Consider the following 18,375-nt stretch of genomic DNA (forward strand, 5'->3'; position numbering starts at 1 on the left):
TTTTGTGTGTCTTATGTACCCATGAGTGCACGTGCCCATAGAGGTCACAGAGGCATCAGATTCCCCACTTAACCAGCTGGAGTTGTAGGTGGTTGGAAAATGAACTTCGATTCTCTACAAGAGCTGTGTGTGCTCTTAACCACTAAGCCTTCTTTCCAGTCCCAGTAAGTACAGTTTAATTCTGTAAGATGAAGATCTAGAGAGTGGTTACACAGCAAGATGTTTTTAACACTATTGAACTGTACACTTAAAAGTGTCAAGCTGAGGGTGGTGAGATGATTCAGTGGTTAAGAGCACTTTCTGCTCTTACAGAAGACCCAGATTCAGTTCCAACTAGGTGGCTTCTACTACCTGTAACTTCAGTTCTAGAGGATCTGACACCCTCTTCTGACTTCCATGGCACCTGTATGTATGTGATGCACAAATATACACATCAATTTTTAAAATTGGTAAAGAGCCAGGTAGTGACATATGCCTTTAATCCCAGCACTCAGGAGGCAAACACAGGTAGATCTCTAAGTTTGAGGTCAGCCTGGTCTTACAGAGTGAGTTTCAGGACACATAAGACTACACAGAGAAAGCCTGTCTCAATAAAACAAAACGAAACAAAAAAAGGTAAAGATGGTAAATTTAATTTGGTTTTTAACCACTAACAAAAAAGTGTAAGTACTTGTCAAGGCAGAATGGCTAAGATGATAAATTATTTGTAGCTCAACATTATGGCACAGGCCTGTAATTTTAGCACTGGGAAGATGAAGTTTCAAGTTCACTCTTGGATGGGCTACATAGCAAATTTGAATTTGCTACAGGAGACCATGTCTAAAATAACTATAGCAGGTACAAAAGATAGTAACTTACATGTATTTTACTACAGTGAAAACGGTTTTTTAGATAGGCATGGTACTTCATGCCTTTAATCCCAGAATTCAGGCGGCAGAGGCAGGCTGATTTCTTGAGTTCTAGGGCAGCCTGGTCTACATAGAGAATTCCAGGCTTGTCATAGCTACATAGTAAGTGCTTGTATAAAAAAACAAACAATAAGCTGTTTGTTCATTTTTTAATTTTAGAACATTGTAATGAGGTATAGTTGGCCACAGAGCTCCTGTTTTGTGCCCAGTCTTTCTTGTTATACATTCCTTGTGTCAGGATGCTTATTTTATACTTGATTTACCCGAAAAGTCCTAAAAGCAATAATAATATGCTTGTTTTAACATTTACTGAAAATCATTCTCAAGCTAGGAGTGGTGGTACACACCTATAATCCTAGCAGTCAAAAAGCTGAAGCACAGGGTCATGAATCTGAGATTAACATGGATTATATATTGAGACCTTGTCTCAAAACAAAGCAACAATAAAGGAAAATAATATTTACATGAAGCCATAGGTTCATCCTTAGAGCTGCCCTCCCCCTAAAAAACCATATGGAAAATCATGTTTATGTTCACTAAGTGCTTCTATAGTGGGCTATTTGGAGGAATTTTATATCATTAATTCAAAATAAGACTTGATCCCTGCTTCTAATAGTATGGAGACCTAATTCACAGTGATTTTTATTAAGAATTGTATCCTATATTCTTTTCTCTTAGGAATCTAATGCTCCAAGAACTAGAAAAAGCTCTCGTCGAGTCAGCTTTGCAGATACTATAAAGTAAGTGAAAAGGAAAGCTAAGTAAAATGTTGTAGGTAATGCTTTTCTTTGTGTCAGATCAAATATGTTAGTGGTAATTTATTTGGGTAAACTTTTTTGCATAAATAAACATTAAAGAATAGTTATTTTGTGTGCATGGGTGTGTGTCATTTTAGGTATCTTCCTCTTGACCTTACTTTTTGAGACAGTGTCTCTCTCTGAACATAAAACTCTGACTTAGCTAGACTTGCTGACTACTGAGTCTCAGGGAACCTCCTTTCTCTACCTCGACAGTGATGGGAGATTTATTATGTGTATGCTGGGAATCCAAACTCAAGTCCTCATGTTTATATAGCAAGCACTTTACTGAGTTATGGTCTCAGCACCAGAGAATTATTTTATTTTGAAAAATACCTTTTACTTTTTTATTAGTGTTTGCGTATATCATGTATCTGTGAGTACAAATTAATGGATGCCCTGACATGTGTATGGAGGTCAGGGAATAATTTTTGGCAGTTAGTTCTTTCTTTCTACTGTGGGTTCTGGGGACTTAACTTAGGTTGGATATCAAGTGCTTTTATCTACTGAGACATCTTGCTGGCACATTTTTTTTTTCTTCTTCTTAAAAAAAAATGTATTTATGGGGCTGGGAGATGGCTCAACAGTTACGAGCACTGGCTGCTCTTCCAGAGGACCTGGGTTTGATTCCTAGCACCCACATGGCAGCTCACAACTTTCTGTAACTTCAGCTCCAGGGGATTGAGCTCACTCTTCTTGCCTTTGTGGGCATGGCATACATGTGGTGCACAGGCACCCATACACATAAAGTAAAAATTTTTAATGTTTTTCTTGTTATTATTGGGGGTGTTGTGTACATATGTTGTGAATGAATGTGTGGATACAATTTCTTTTTTCTCTGTGTAGCCCTGGCTGTCCTGGAAGTCACTCTGTAGACCAGGTTCACTCTGTGGACCACCCAGCCAAAATTGTTATTTTAAAGGTTGTTATTCAGCATTATCTTTTTTTTTTTCTTTCTGTTTTTGTTTTTGTTTTTCAAGTCAGGGTTTCTCAGTGTAGTTTTGGTGCCTGTCCTGGATCTCTTAGACAAGGCTGGCTGGCCTTGAACTCACAGAGATCCTCCTGGCTCTGCCTCCTGAGTGTTGGGATTAAAAGTGTGCGCCACTGCCGTCCAGCCAGCATTATCTTTATATGAGAAGCAGAATAATTCTTTAAAAGCAATAACAAAACAGTGGTAACTGCTATTACTGCTGCTATTTAACATTGTATTAGAGGTTCCCACCAACAAAAGTAGAGGAAGAAATTTAAAAATTAGAATACTTGGTCTGGAGAGATGGCTTAGTAGTTGTGAGCACTCATTGTTCTTATAGAGGACCCAGGTTCAATTCCTAGCACACCCGTGGCAGCTCACAACTGTCTGCAATGCCAGTTCCATATGATCTACACCCTCACTCAGCCATACATGCAGGTAAAACACCAATGCACACAAAATAAAAATAAATTTTTAAAAATAATTGTGTATAGTTCCAGTTCTAGGAGATCTGATGTCCTCTTTTTGCCTCCATGAGTACCAGGCACACATGTGGTGTATGAACATACCTGCAGGCAAAACATTCATACGCCATAAAAAACTAGGTTTAAAAATTAGAAATATAGGATAAACTTATTACCTTTGCTGATTAATTGTACTGTTTCCCAGTTGTGTTTTTATTAATTTGTGGTTTTATTATTTTTTCTGTTTCATGAATTTCATTTTTGCTATCTTAATTCTTTATTTCTAGTGTATTTTTTGTGTTCTTTCATAGAAGTAATTGCTTTATGTTTTGAAATCTATAACAAACTGTACATTTTTCAACTGCTTTGGTGTGTAGTTCTAGGTAATATTTTTTCTTTTTCTTTTCCTTTTTTGGTTTTTCAAGACAGGGTTTCTCTGTGTAATGTGGGAGACCAGCTCCCACATTCATTTATCCCAGGGACTCTTGAGGAATGAGGGATAAGAGACTTAGATAGAACATGCCTGTAATCCCAGCATTCGGGAGGCAGAGGCAGGTGGATCTCTGTGAGTTCGAGGCCAGCCTGGTTTACAAAGAGAAACCCTGTCTGGAAAAACCAAAAAAAAAAGGGGGGGGGGGAGAAAACACAGGATAGTCTCGGGTGGGCCTGGATCCTTATCTCTGGGCCCAGAACTTTATTCCAAAGGGCTATTTATAAGAATGCCAAGGAGAGGGGCAAAGGACCTCCCCCTTGCTAGTTACAGCCAAGTGTAGACCTTTACAAACGCCTGGTACTCAGGCCTATGATTAAATCATACGCTTATGCAGTTATGCTGGGTAAAACCACTAGGAAGCCTAGATGGGCTCCAACAGTATGACAGCTCTTACTGTCCTGGAATTCCCTTTTGTAGACTAGGCTGGCCTCGAACTCACAGGATCCGTTTGCTTCTGCCTTAGGAGTACTGGGATTAAAGGTTGCCATTGGGAATATTTATCTTTCTTTTTTTTTTTTTTAATGAATTATGCTTTTCTTTTAATCTTATGGTTCCTTTTGTAGACTGTACTTCTGTTTATTTTTTGTATTTTGTTTTTTGTTTTTTGAGGTAGGATCTTGTGTAGACTAGGCTGGCCTTGAACTCCTGTACTCTTCCTTTTCTTTCTTTTGTTTTTATTTTTTCAAGATAGGATTTTTTGGTGTAGCCCTGGCTCTCCTGGAACTCACTCTGTAGACCAGGCTAGCCTTGAACTCACAGAGATATGCCTGCCTCTGACTCTGAATACTGGGGTTAAAGGCATGTGCCCCCACTGCCCAGCTCTAACACTGACTTCCTGTGTAAGATACCATACGTAACTCTAGATTCTGGTTTTTTATTCAACATTGAATGAATTGAAATGTTCTCAACTCAGCTATTTGTGAGAAATTCCTGTGGAGTAAAGGTAATTTCAAAATAGCACTTTTCTGTAAATGCCAAATTCTTAAAATTTTATTTTCTGTTTACCTTAGACTACTTCATGTTAACCTTTTGTGAGGTAACTAGATTAAACATTTTAGGAAGAGGCTATATTGTTTCATGTTTAGAAATCTTAGCAAAGTTCTTTGGTTTGATCAGCATTCTTTCTCATTCCTCGTTTATATTTCTCCAAAATTTTAAAGGCCATATTTTTTTGTGGTTATTAGCGTGTTTGTTTTTTTTATTATTATTGTTGTTTGGGTTTTTTGTTTTGTTTTGTTTTGTTTTTTTTTAAAGATGGTGTCTCACCAAGTTGCTTATTTTGAACTTATTTTATATCTTTGGCAGACGTTGAGTACCAGCTACTTAGCACACACCCATAGAAAAACTTACTTGAGACTAAGAGGTTAAGATTAATATAGACAAATAAGCAAGATCTCATTTCAATAAGACAAAAACTAAATCCCTACAGGTTTTGAAAATGGAGGTAGATTTGGAGTGGCAGTGGGAAATTCACAAAATGCTATTTAGATGCAAACATCATTGTTTAAAAACCAAAGACAGGAATTAGTGTCAGCTCATTAGAGGTACTATATTGCTGGCTAAGTGCTATTGGAGTATCATTTAAATAAAGTTTGAACAGTTTCATTTTAGAGGGGTTTTTTGTTTGTTTGTTTGTTTGTTTGAAGATTTATTTATTATGTATACAGTGTTCTGCCTGCATTCATCCCTGCAGGCCAGAAGAGGGCACCAGATCTCATTACAGATGGTTGTGAGCCACCATGTGGTTGCTGGGAATTGAACTCAGGACCTTTGGAAGAGCAGCCAGTGCTCTTAACCTCTGAGCCATCTCTCCAGCCCAAGTGTGGTTTTTGGTGTTTTTTTGTTTGTTTGTTTTGTTTTGTTTATGGTTTGAGGGAATACACAGTCTGTCATGGCTGTTGGAACCTGAGGTGGCTACTCTTTCAGAGGCCAGAAAAGGGTACTGGATTTCCTGAATCTGGAGTATATTATTGCCTGGATATTAGCCTGCTCTTGAACTCAAGAGATTCCCTACCTCATTCTCTGTAGTGCTGGGATTGAAGTTATACACTACTACACACGGACTCAGCCTATTCTATATAGGGAGTTACAGGTTAGGCTAGTTAGAGCTACATAGTAAAAGCCCATCCCTAGATAGATAGATAGATAGATAGATAGATAGATAGATAGATAAAATAAAGCAATTATTTATTTTATATATATATATATATATAATTAGAAAATGTTACCATTTTTTTAGAGTGAAAAGCAAATTTTCACACTAAAAAAAATACTTCTCAAATGAATAATAAAACTAGTAAAATTATTAAAAAAGAAGCTTTTCAGTATTCTTTATTTTTTCACTTCTAGAGTATTCCAGACGGAGTCTCATATGAAAACAGAGAGAAATTCAGAAATTGCAGGTAAATATGTAATTGTAGTTCCTGTAATCTGTTTTCTTTACAATTTTTCTGTGGTTATGTACTTATAACTTCACAACGATCTGAGTGCACGAACTTGAAAGAGAGAGAGAGAGAGCGCGTTGTGGGTGTGGGGGTATGTAAGACGCATACATCATAAGACCTGTGGATGTCAAGAGGCAGTTGAGGTTCTGTTTTCTTTCCACCACATGGTCTCTTGGGGTTGAATCTGGGTCATGCTTGGCAGCAAATGCCTCACCTGCTGAGTCATTTTGCCAGCCCTGTCTTACTATTTAAATACTGTATCCTAAGGGATAGGTAAGATGATTGCCATACCTGCCTGAGGACGAGTTCGGATCTCTAGTACCCACTTCAAAGCCAAGTGTAGGCTATTGTGATGAAGTGTGCAGGAGCCAGGTGTGGGAGTGCATGCCTTGTATTAGTTACTTTTCTCTTGCTGTGATAGAGCACCAAGGCAGTTTATAGAAGAAATAGTTTATTTGGGCTTATGGTTCCAGAGGGATGAGTCTGTCATGGCAGGAAAGTGACAGGCATGGTAGCTGGAGTAGTGAACTGAGAGCTTACATCTTGAACTTCAAACATGAAGTGGAGAGATGAAACTGACAGTAGATGAGCCTTTTTTACTCTTGGAAAGCCTGCCACTAGAGACATGCTAGCAGGCCACACTTCCTAAACCTGTCAAACATTGCCACCAACTAGGGTCCAAGTGTTCAAATGCCCAAGAATATGAAGAACATCTGTCATTCAAACTCTAATATACCTTTAATTTAGCACTAAGGAGGAGGCTAAGACAGGGGGATCCCTGAAACTCATTGGCAAACTGCTCACCAAATCAGTGAGCTTCAGGTTAAGTAGAAGATGCTGTTTCAGAAAATAAGGTGGAGAGTGATAGAGAACGTCACACAGCATTGACCCCTGACTTACACATTCATGCCCACACATGTGTTTTGTATATGTGTGCACACCCACATGAATATCTATGTATAAAACGCACATAAAGTATATTCTTAGCCGAATGTGGGGACTCACATCTGTAATCCCAGCATTCTTGGGCTGAGGCAGAAAGATAAGTTCAACACCAGCCTGAGCAATATAGCAAGTTGACCCTTCAAAAGTAAACAAACAAACAAACAAACAAACAAATAAGAAGCCGGGCAGTGGTGGTGCACGCCTATAATCCCAGCACGTGGGAGGCAGAGGTAAGTGGATCTCTGTGAGTTCAAGGCCAGCCTGGGCTACAGAGCTAGTCCATGGCAGGCGCAAAGCTACAGAAAGAAACCCTGCCTCGAAAAACCAAAAAAAAAAAAAACCAAAAAAAAAAAAAAAGAAAAGAAAAAAAGAAATGAAGTATATCTTTAGTCAGGGAGACAGAAAGGTTAAATAAGTTCTTTTTAAAATTTTGCTGTTAACATCCTTATGTAACTTTTCTAATACTTGGTCAAGCATCTTTGAACAATTGTAATTTTTTATTTTGTTTTTAGAAACAGAAGCCAGAAAAAATGTGCTGACTCTACAGTAAGTAAGGGGCATGCAGTGATCATGTTTAAATGGCTAGTGATTCCTGTTAAATGAAAGTTCATTTTTACTTTAGCATCCTTTCTGTCAGGAAGCACTACGCAATAATTCAAAATACAAACTGTAGAATTTAGTGTATGTACTACTGTATCTGAAAAATAAGTGTATAGTTTTAGTAGTGATCACAAACTCCATTTTCATACATAAATTCTAGTATAACTTTCATGTGTGGGAATTTAGCTCACCAATCTACTTGTAAATGTTTTAAATGATGACTACTTAAGATTATTCACCAAAGCTTTAAAGATAATGAAGGATCATGAAGATGGCATGAAGATCCTTTATGATGGCATAAAGGCTGATTAAATCAATTATACATTTTTCATGTAATTGCTCAGCTAGAACAACATGTACATATGTGTTTATATTTTTGCTTGTGTGTGCATATATCCAATGCACATGTTTATACATACATGTTAACTAAATATCAAGAAGTTAATCTCTGAAAAGAACTTCAATTGCAAACAAAGAAGAGATCCTCTACAGACAATACATATTTGTATTTAGTTTATTAATTTTGATTTGTTTGTTCCTTTGTTTTTACTTTATGTAAATGAGAATTTTGCCTGCATGTATATGTACCATGTGTATTCTGGCCACAGAGGCCAGAGAAGGCATCAGATGCCCTGGAACTGGAGTTATAGACAGTTGTAAGCTACCATGGGAATCGAACCCAGGTCCTCTGGAAGGTCCTGTTAACTACTAAACTGTCTCTCTACCCCACCTATTAAGATTCTAAAATTAAAGTTGTTTGAAGTACATCAAATTAATAATAGCCATGGTTTTGAAATAGTGAAGAACAAAACATGAAAAGTAAACAATTATTTTTTTCTTCTTTGGTTGATCCATTTCCCACAGTCAGTTATTTTGAGTGTTCTTGCAGAAGTGATCTTTACATGCTGATCTTTAGCTTTTCTGAAAAACAACATAAATTAGATTATCTAATAGTATATAGTCAGCTTTTTACTGTAGATACTTGGGTTCTTTTTCCTTTACTTTTTTTAGTGTTCAGGTTTTAGAAAATGAATTGATTTACAGGTCTTAAAAAAAAAAAAAATGCCTGTGGGGACTAGAGAGATCTCAGCAATTAAGAGCACTGGCTGCTTTTCCAGAGGACCTGAGTTTAATTCCCAGCAACGACATGGGTGCTCACAACCATCTATAATTGGATCTGATGCCCTCTTCTGACATGCAGGTATATATGCAGAACACTCATACCCAAAATATAAATAAATTAATTAAAGAGAAAGGAGAAAGAAAGAGAAGAAAGCACACCCCTATTCCCCAGCACCCAAGAGACAGAGCAGAGATCTCTGTGAGTTTAAGGACAGCCTGGTCTACATAGTAAGTTCCAGGACAGCCACGGCTATTAGACCCTGTCTCAAAAAAAGAAAAAAAAAATCACCATATATTAAAGCATGTTTTTATGGTGTTCTTAGTTTAACACACTATTAAGACCATTCAAGTAAGGGTCTCTAATTTTCTGCTAGTTACCCTATGCAAACCTGTTATCTTCCTTAGTCTTCTTGTTTTGTTTTGAGACAGGATCTCATTGTGCATAGCTATGTCCTGGAACTCACTATAGAGTTCAAGTGCTATGATTAAAGGTGTGTGCCACTATGCCTGGCTATTTTCCTACTCCTTCAGCTGTGCCATTCTCCATAACCACGTATTTTTTCTTTTTTTAAGGAATAAGAATTCAGATGATAATTATTGTGCAATTACTGGTGAGTATGACCAAAATGCTTCTCTTAATTATAATCTTTTGCTTCATCTAGATTCTTTGATGCAGATAAAACATTCATACACAATAAGTAAATAAATCTTAAGAAAATTAATAAAAAACGGATGTGTGTACATTTGTAATCCTAGCACCCTGGAGGTGGAGGCAGGAGGATCAGAACTTCAAGGTCATCCTTGGTTATATAGCAACTTTAAGTCCAACTTGGGATACTTGAGACAAAATATAAAAATAATGCCAGGTATGGTGGCACACACTTTTAATTCTAGTGTTTGAGAGGTAGAGATAGGTGGATCTCTGAGTTTGAGGCCAGTGTGATCTACAGAGTGAGTTCCAGGACAGCCAAGGTTACATAGACACTGTCTCAAAATAACCAAAAATGTAGATAAAATTACTAACACAGATATAAAATATTTTATTTCCAAAATGAATATAATAATCATGGTTCTCTGTCATTAAAAAAGGGCTTTTAGGGACCACAGTATAACTCAGTAATGGAATGCTTGCTTGCCATGTGTGAGGTCCTGGGTTTGATGGCCAGCATTGGAAAAGGAGGATGGGGGAGGGAAATATGAGTTCAAATCTTAAAAATGTTTAATTCCTAAGTCTTTATGAAGAGCTTAGTAACTGGTTGTCTTAGTAACATTTCTATTGCTGTGTTAAGCACCATGACCAAAAACAATTTGTCAAGGAAAGGGTTTATTTTTGTTTGCAGTTGTAGTCCATTATGATAGGAAGTCAGGGAAGGAACTCAAGACAGGAACAACATGGAGGCAGGAACTGAAGCAGAGACAATGGAGGAATGCTGCTTACTGGTTTGCTCAACATGGCTTGCTCAGCCTGCTTTCTTATATATATATATATAAAGCAGGAGCACCTGGTCAGGAATGCCACATCCCACAGTGTGTGGACCTTACCACAGGAATCATTAAGGAACTGCTTTATAGACTGAAATTTTCTCAACTGAGATTCCTCTTCCCAGATAACTCTGCTTGTGTCAAGTTGATAAATAAGCAACCAGGCCACTACTAAATACTTCTAACTGATGAAGGTCCTAAAAAAGAAAAGCAGGTTCCTAGCAGTATGTTTTTCTTACTGTAATTCTTTTCTGTTTGCTCTGTAGGTATGAACACATTACTTTGTGCTCCTATTCAGACCCAGATACAACAAAAAGAGGTATGAGATCATGCAAGTATCTTTATAATTTAATCTCTCACAGTTAAATAACAAAATTTTATGACAATGTATAATTTTAAGATAATTTACCAAAGTGAATTATCATAGCCTATAAAAAGTTCCTATATTTCCAATTAGTTGATGACAGTTAGAATAATAACAAGACTTCTCAAACTTTAATGAGTACATGAAATATCTCAGAAGTTCATTAAAATATAGATTTTTTTTTTTTTTTTTTTTGGATTGAGGATGTAGCTCAGTGGTAGCTTGTCTAGCACGTGAAAGGGTCTGTATTCAATATTCAGCATCATACACAGAAAATATGTGTATGCATTGTGTGAAAGTAGATAGATGAATTTGTGTCTGGTTGAAAAGAGTAAACTTTCCAGAGATTATATTTCTCACTTTTTAAATATTTATTTTGTTACAATGTGTGTGAATGTTTTGCTTCATGTATGTATGTGCACCATGTGCATGCTTGGTGCCCCGAGAAGCCAGAAGAGGGCACCAGATTCCCTGGAACTGGAGTTCAAGACAGTTGCTAGCTACCATTGCAGATGCTGGGAACTGAACCTTGGTCTTCTGAAAGAGTAGAAAATGCTCCTAATTGCTGAGTCATTTTTCTAGCCACAAGAATCTATATTTCTATCTCTTAAGTGATACTGGCAGCAGGTGCCCAGCCTGTACTTTGAATAACAAGGAATTGGAGACTGTATATTCAGAAACAAAACATCCAAAGTACAGAGTATAATATGAATTAGCCTGTGCCTTTCTTTCTTTCTTTTTTTTTTTGGTTTTTTGAGACAGGGTTTCTCTGTAGTTTGGAACCTGTCCTGGACGAGCTCTGTAGACCAAGCTGGCCTCGACCTCCAGAGATTCACCTGCCTCTGCCTCCTAAGTGCTGGGATTACAGGCGTGCACCACCACTACCTGGCTAGCCTATGCCTTTCTAATACTTTTTGGAGTGACATATTCAATAAAGAATTTTCATTATGGTTGCATTTCATATATTCAGTGCTTTTTCTTTTTTTAGTCACTGTGGAAGGCATGTGATTAACTTCGAATTTTAATTTTTCCTAAACAACCAAAAATTAATTTATTGAGAGACTTTAACACCCCCCACCCTCTACCTCTCCTCAAAAAATTTATGTTTGAAAAAATGAGGAAAAAAAAAATTTATGTTTGAAACAGGGTCTTCAACCCAATCTGGCCTCACACGTAACTATGTAACCAAGAATAACCTTACACTTTTTTGTTATTACTGTTTGAGACAGGGTCTCATTGTGTAGTGTATCCTTTGCTGTCCTGTAGATCACTATGTAGACTGGAGTGGTCTTGAACTCACAGAGATTCCCTACCTCAGCCTCCCAGAGTGCTGAGATCAAAGGTGTGCACCACTCTGCCCACCTACCTTGAACTTCCAATCCTCCTGCTTGTACCTCCTGAGTACTGGGATTATAGGTGTAGATTAACATATCTGGTCTATGCTGTGCTGCGGATTGATCACAGGGCTTTATTCATGGTAAGCAAGCATTCCACCAACTGAACTACATCCCTAGCCCTAGAGAAAAAAATGAAATAACAAATTACATGTAATATAATATACCATTGATTTAAATAAATAAACCAATATAGCTTGAAACTATTACTAATTGTGTTTATATAGTATATGTTATAAAATACCTTTTTCTTTTTTTTGTTTTGTTTTGTTACTTTTTGTTTTTTTTTTTTTCGAGACAGGGGTTCTCTATGTAGCTTTGCACCTTTCCTGGAACTCACTCTGTAGTCCAGGCTGGCCTCGAACTCACAGAGATCTTCCTGCCTCTGCCTCCCGAGTGCTGGGATTAAAGGCATGTGATACCAAAGCCCGGCTAAAATACCCTTTTCAAAACTTACATTTCTGGAGCTGGAGAAATGGCTCAGTTGATAAAACTACTGGCTGCTCTTCCAGACGACTGGGTTTGATTCCCAGTACCCATATGGCAACTCACAACCATGTGTAACTCCAGTTCCAGGGAATCTGACACCTTCTTCTGGCCTCCATGGGCACCAGGCATGCAAGTGGCACATAGGCAAACATGAAGACAGAACACCCATACACATAAAATAATAAAAATAAAATAATAAGTTACAAAAAAGCCTTATACTTGGTCTTATTTTTCTTTCTTTTTTTTTTTTTTTATTATAGTTTTCAATTATAGACTACAACCATGAAAGGAAACATGCAAATGACCAGACAGTCATTTTTTCAGATGAAAACCAAATGGACCTGACAGCAAGTCACACTGTGATGATTACCAAAGGCCTTTCAGATTGCACCAAAAGTGAAAATTCCACAAAGATAGATACTGCATCCTTTCTGGAGAATTTAAAGCATCATGCTGAGAATTCAAGAATTAAAAAGGAATTAGAATGCCCCACAATTTCCATGAGTCAAAATACTTTCTCAGAAAAGATAAATCCTGACAACTTCATAAAAAGATTGAAAACAGGAAAATACAGTACTTCTCTTGATAAGGAAAATTTTGAGATACCTATTTACTCCAAAGAATCAAACAGTGCTTCTTCTACACATCAGATGCATGTATCTCTTAATGTAGATGAAAACAGTAGTAATAGGACTAGAATCTTTAGAGAACAAGATGATGGGATGAACTTGACCCAGTGTCATACAGCCTATATTCAGACTTGGGTTCCTCCATCCAGGGAGGACAACTTAGGAGGATCTAAGGGTGATGCCACAATTTATAGCAGTGAGTGTATGGAGTTGACAGCTAACTACACAATGCAGGTGTTGCCATCAGAAAATACTTTGTCTGAAAGAGAAACCGAAACTCAGAATGTCATGATGAATGTTACAACAGTTGATGAAACTAAAGCTCCAGAGAAGAAAACAGTCCTTAAGGATAAGCTACATGCAGCTTTTCAAGACTCTTTTCCGAACCTTGAAAATAAAATTCCTATTACCAAAAGTCATAGTATGGAGTCAGAAACTCATACAGCCATCCAGACTTCTAATCAAGGTGCCAGCATATTGGCTGGAACTTCAGAATCTATATGTTCTAGTCCAGCTATTCAAGGTTATAAGACAATTTTTTATTCTAGTAGCAATGATGCAATGGAACTGACTAAGTGTCTATCAAGTATGAGAGACGAAAAAAATTTGCTGAAGCCTGAAGGTAATTATTCTAAAGTGTGTAGCAATCCAGATGCTGGCCCACTCATAGAGAAAACTATTTATTCAGAAGAGGATAACATGGACATTACCAAGAGTCACACAGTTGTAATAGATAATGAGATATTCAAACAAGATCAAGAAAACATTAAAAAAATTTTACCAGAATTTAAAAAAGAAATGATGCTCCAAAATCATACAACTATATCAGAAGATGAGGAAATGAATGTAAATTATATTACAGTTCCTCAAGTATTTAAGGAAAGATTACAACAAAGCTTGACAAATACTTTGTCTGTGTCATTGGCTGACAGGGTTGAACTCTTAGCATGTGAAGATATGGAATTGACTGAAAGTCATACAAATAAGTTAAGAAGTCAAGTTATTCCTACAACTTTTGACTTAGTCTCAAAGAATGTCACTAAATCTTATTCTCACAGCAAAAGCCCTTCAGATGAGTGGGAAAAAATGACCAGAAGTCTTACCCAGCCATTCCAACAAACAAGCATTATATCCAAAAACATCCTAACTGACATCCAAAGAAAAGAAAAACATCCAATTTTGAAGATTTCATCTTGTCTTAATAAAATGTCTCCTCTGTCAGTTGATTATAATCAGGCTATAACAACAAACCATAGTATATTTTCCTCTGGTCGAGTTCCAGATATACATGTAGCACTAGAACATACAGTACAGGACCAGAATTCTAAACTTATTGAACCACAGAGGAAAAACTTAGATGATCCCACACCTGACTGTTTTCATGATAAGATGGTAATTTCTTCAGAGGAGGAACAAACTATGGATCTAACCAAGAGCCACACTATTGTAATTGGATTTGGTCCTTCTGAAGTACAAGAACAAAATAAGACTAATTTAGAACACAGAAACAGCCAGCTCACTACAGTAGACAGACAAATAGATGTGAGCATTCCTATAGAAAAAACTAGAGTAGTAACAGCTAATGTTATGGACATGTTAAAGGACAGAAGTATACAGAAGCCTGAATTTTTGAAAGAAAAGCAAAATGTTGAAATTTGTGGAAGAGAAAGTGCTGGTGGACTAAAAATTGATAAAACTATTTTATTTTCAGAGGGTAATGAGAATGATATGGATATTACCAGGAGTTACACGGTCAAAATAAACCATAGCTCTTTATTAGATCAAAATGAGTCTCATTCAGAACCTATGGCAGGAACTTCTAAAACCATTTTGTATGCATGTGCACAGGATGAAATGGAAATCACTAGAAGTCACACAACTGCTTTAGAATGTAAAATTATTTCACCAGCTAAAATAACTCCTAGCCACCTGGATAAGACTGTGATGTCTATAGAAGGTCACGAGGAACTAGAAATGACAAAGTCCCATACTGTTTTCATTGACTATCAAGCAGAGGCGAAAGGTGTGCTTCCAGACAGAATTGACTTTGAATTATCCAAGAAGGAATGCCTACCAAAGCCAAAAGGGATGTCTACTCTTGCTGAAGAGATTGTTTCCATTTCAAAAAATAGTGAAAACAACCATCCAGCAGCAAAAGGTAGCCAGCTAACAACAGAACTGGAGGAAGGGTCTAATAGTGGGCCTACAGAAGACACTGATGGTGACCTTGAGGCATCTAAATTGGCCGGTTGGAAAAATGCCAAAGATGTACAAAAACCTGGATTTCAAAATGAGCTTCTGTCAGGCAAAACTCAGAGAAGAAAAAGCCTTAGGCTCATAAGTAAGACCATTACATTTCCAGAGAATGGTAAAAATAATAGAGATACCACTCAGAGTTCTGTGGTAAAAATAAATAATGAAATTAGCCTGGAAGAGGGACAGGACTTAAGTTTTGTGCCATTGGCAGGAACTTCTAAACCAGTTTTGTCTGCACACAGGCCAGAGAACATGGAGATCTCTAGAAGTCAAATCACTGCTTCAGAACATGAAACTGATGCAGCAGATGAAATAACTACTATACCTATGGATAAAACTGTAATGTTTGTAGATAATCTTGGTGATCTGGATGTCACCAAGTCCCATACTGTTTTTATTGATTGTCAAGCCAAAGAGAAAGTACTTCATGAATATACTAAATTGGGAATGGCAAGAACAAAAAATTTGAATGGTCCTGAAGGTGATACCTGTATTCAAGAAGCATCAGACTTTATAGTTTCATCTAATGTTTCGTGTTTTAGTAGTGTCAAACCAAGTCTGAGTAATAGAAAAACTGAGGAGGTTTTAGACTTTCAGAGTGTTCATGTATTACCTCGGGCAGAACAGTTACTTGAAGTAGGAAATCAGGCACATAATAACATGAATACAGTGCAAGCTACAGAAATGTATAGTCTAGGTTCAAGTGGGGGTAGAGATGATGAAAGTAACAATCTTCATAATGGAGCTGAAACTACCTCTGTACCACTAAAGACAGTTGTCAAAGACAAAACAAGAAGATGTTCATTGGGCATCTTTTTGCCCAAATTACCAAACAAGAGAAATTGTAGTATTACTGGTGTTGATGACCTGGAGCAGATTCCAGCGGATGCAACTGACTTAAATCACTTAGAAACTCAGCCAGTCTCTAGTAAAGATTCAGGCATTGGATCTGTTGCAGCCAGACTGAACTTGAGTCCATTTCAGTATATAAATGAGGAAAATCTCCCTCTATATCCTGGTGAGATTCTTTCCTCAGACTCTGTTAGCCTTGACATTGAAGAAAAGGCTCTGACTGACACATGTGATAAAGAGATTTTACCATCTGAAAACAAAATAGAAACCTGCAATGCCCAAAAAAGAACCTGGGTACAAGAAGATGATAATGTTACAAATGAGAAAAAATTCAGAACACATGATAGTACGCAAGATCAGAAGGTAAGTTGTGTGGAACCAAAAAAAAAAAAGAATGTTCTTGAATTTTGTATTTTTGCTTTTGAGATAGATGCTCTAGAATTCTGCTGCTTTAACTTTCTATGTCTTAGGATTATAGGTACATACTACCATACTCAGCTATGTTTGTATTTTAAAACTTATGGATGTTTTTGAATTTTAAGTTTGTAAGCAAGTAGAAATTTCTACTTCCTATAAGCTAGAGAAATATTCCTGTATAGAATTTTCAGGGGTCAATTGATAAGAGACTTTAAGATAATGATATGGTACCTATCTCTGTAATCCCATCACTCTGAAGAATGAGGCAAGAGGATTGCTGTGACTTAGAAGCCAGTCTGGGCTATAAAACAAGACCCTATCTCAAAAAAATAATTTATAGTGGCAAATACCCACAAAAATGGAATAAAAAATTGTATAAATAAACCTGGCAGTGGTGATGCACACCTTTAATCCCAGTGTTCAGGAGGCAGAGGCAGGCAGATCTCTGAATTCAAGGCCAGCCTGGTCTACCACCAGGACACAGATAAATACTGTCTCAAAAAGAAAAAAAAAAGTATAAATATTATTTAGGAGCATAACCCATATATGGAACTTAGACAGCTTTGTGTAGTTGGTTCTCTCCTACCTTGATGCTGGTTCAAGTCATCAGACTTGCATGGTAAGTTCTTTACTTACTGAGTTATCTAACACATTTTTTTCCTCTTATGATTTTTCAAGACAGAGTTTCTCTATGTAACAGCACTGGCTGTCCTTGAATTCACTTACTCTTGTAGACCAGGCTGGTCTTGATTTCGCAGAGATCCATCTGCTTTTGCCTCCTGAGTCCTGGGATTAAAGGCATGCGCCACCATGCCAGGCTCATACATGCTTATTTTTTAAGATAATGTCTAACTATGTAGTCCACGTTGGTTTCATCCTCTGAGTGCTGGGATTATAGGCATATGGTACTACCGTTGCTACCTTGAAAAGAATCTTCCGTGTTATAAATATCTGAGGAATCAAAAGCCTTTCTATTATTCAAACTTATCACCACCTGGGGCTGGCCAGCCTCCAGCAGCACAGGAGATCATGAGTTTGAAGCCAGCATGGGCTGAGTTCAAGTAAAACATGGGAGATATTTGGTCTAAACAAAACAAAAAACCAATATAAGTAAACATAGAAGATAATTTCAGTGGCTCTGAGGTGAGGTGATGAGAAATAGCCAAAGATGTGAGAAATTAATACTAGTAATATAACACTTAAATCTGACTAGATTTTATGAAAATTAGTATTTTGTTTAAATGTTGAACACTATACACTACTAGTTGTTTTTTGTTTGTTTCTTTGTTTTTCGAGACAGGGTTTCTCTGTTTCCTTTACTGTCCTGGAACTCCCTCTGTAGACCAGGCTGTCCTGGAACTCACAGAGATCCACCTGCCTCTGCTTCCAGTGCTGCCCAACAGTTGCTTCTTTTTTTAAAGATCTACTTATTTTATTTTATGTGTATTAGTATTTTGCCTGTAAATATGTATGTATGTATGTGTGTAAGTATGTATATATCCTCCTGAAACTGGAGTTACAGATGATTGTGAGCCTCTATGTAGATGCTGGGAACTGAACCCAGTCATGCAAGAGCTCATAACCTGAGCCATCTCTCCAGCCTCTAAACACTTCGATTTTAAGACGGAAATCTCATGTAACCCAGACTGGTCTGGAACTCAACTTAACTGAAGATGACCTTGGACTTTTGATCTTCTGATCCAACCTCTGCAATGGTGGGATTACATATGTGTACCACAATACCAAGTT

The 18,375-nt window shown here is 37.2% G+C and overlaps 1 protein-coding gene across 1 annotated transcript in view; it reads left to right on the top strand.

Annotated features, from left to right (window-relative positions):
* The window catches only part of Knl1 (kinetochore scaffold 1), a 68,456-nt gene that overhangs the window by 10,289 nt on the left and 39,792 nt on the right, over window positions 1-18,375 (top strand). Inside the window, exons 5-10 of the mRNA XM_036183010.1 lie at window positions 1,587-1,648; window positions 5,982-6,034; window positions 7,534-7,567; window positions 9,317-9,354; window positions 10,492-10,544; window positions 12,733-16,572. Of these exons, the coding sequence (XP_036038903.1) occupies window positions 1,587-1,648; window positions 5,982-6,034; window positions 7,534-7,567; window positions 9,317-9,354; window positions 10,492-10,544; window positions 12,733-16,572 (4,080 nt within the window). The remainder of the gene's footprint in view (window positions 1-1,586; window positions 1,649-5,981; window positions 6,035-7,533; window positions 7,568-9,316; window positions 9,355-10,491; window positions 10,545-12,732; window positions 16,573-18,375) is intronic.

The sequence above is a fragment of the Onychomys torridus genome, chromosome 4 (assembly GCF_903995425.1).
Source record: "Onychomys torridus chromosome 4, mOncTor1.1, whole genome shotgun sequence".
NCBI lineage: Eukaryota > Metazoa > Chordata > Mammalia > Rodentia > Cricetidae > Onychomys > Onychomys torridus.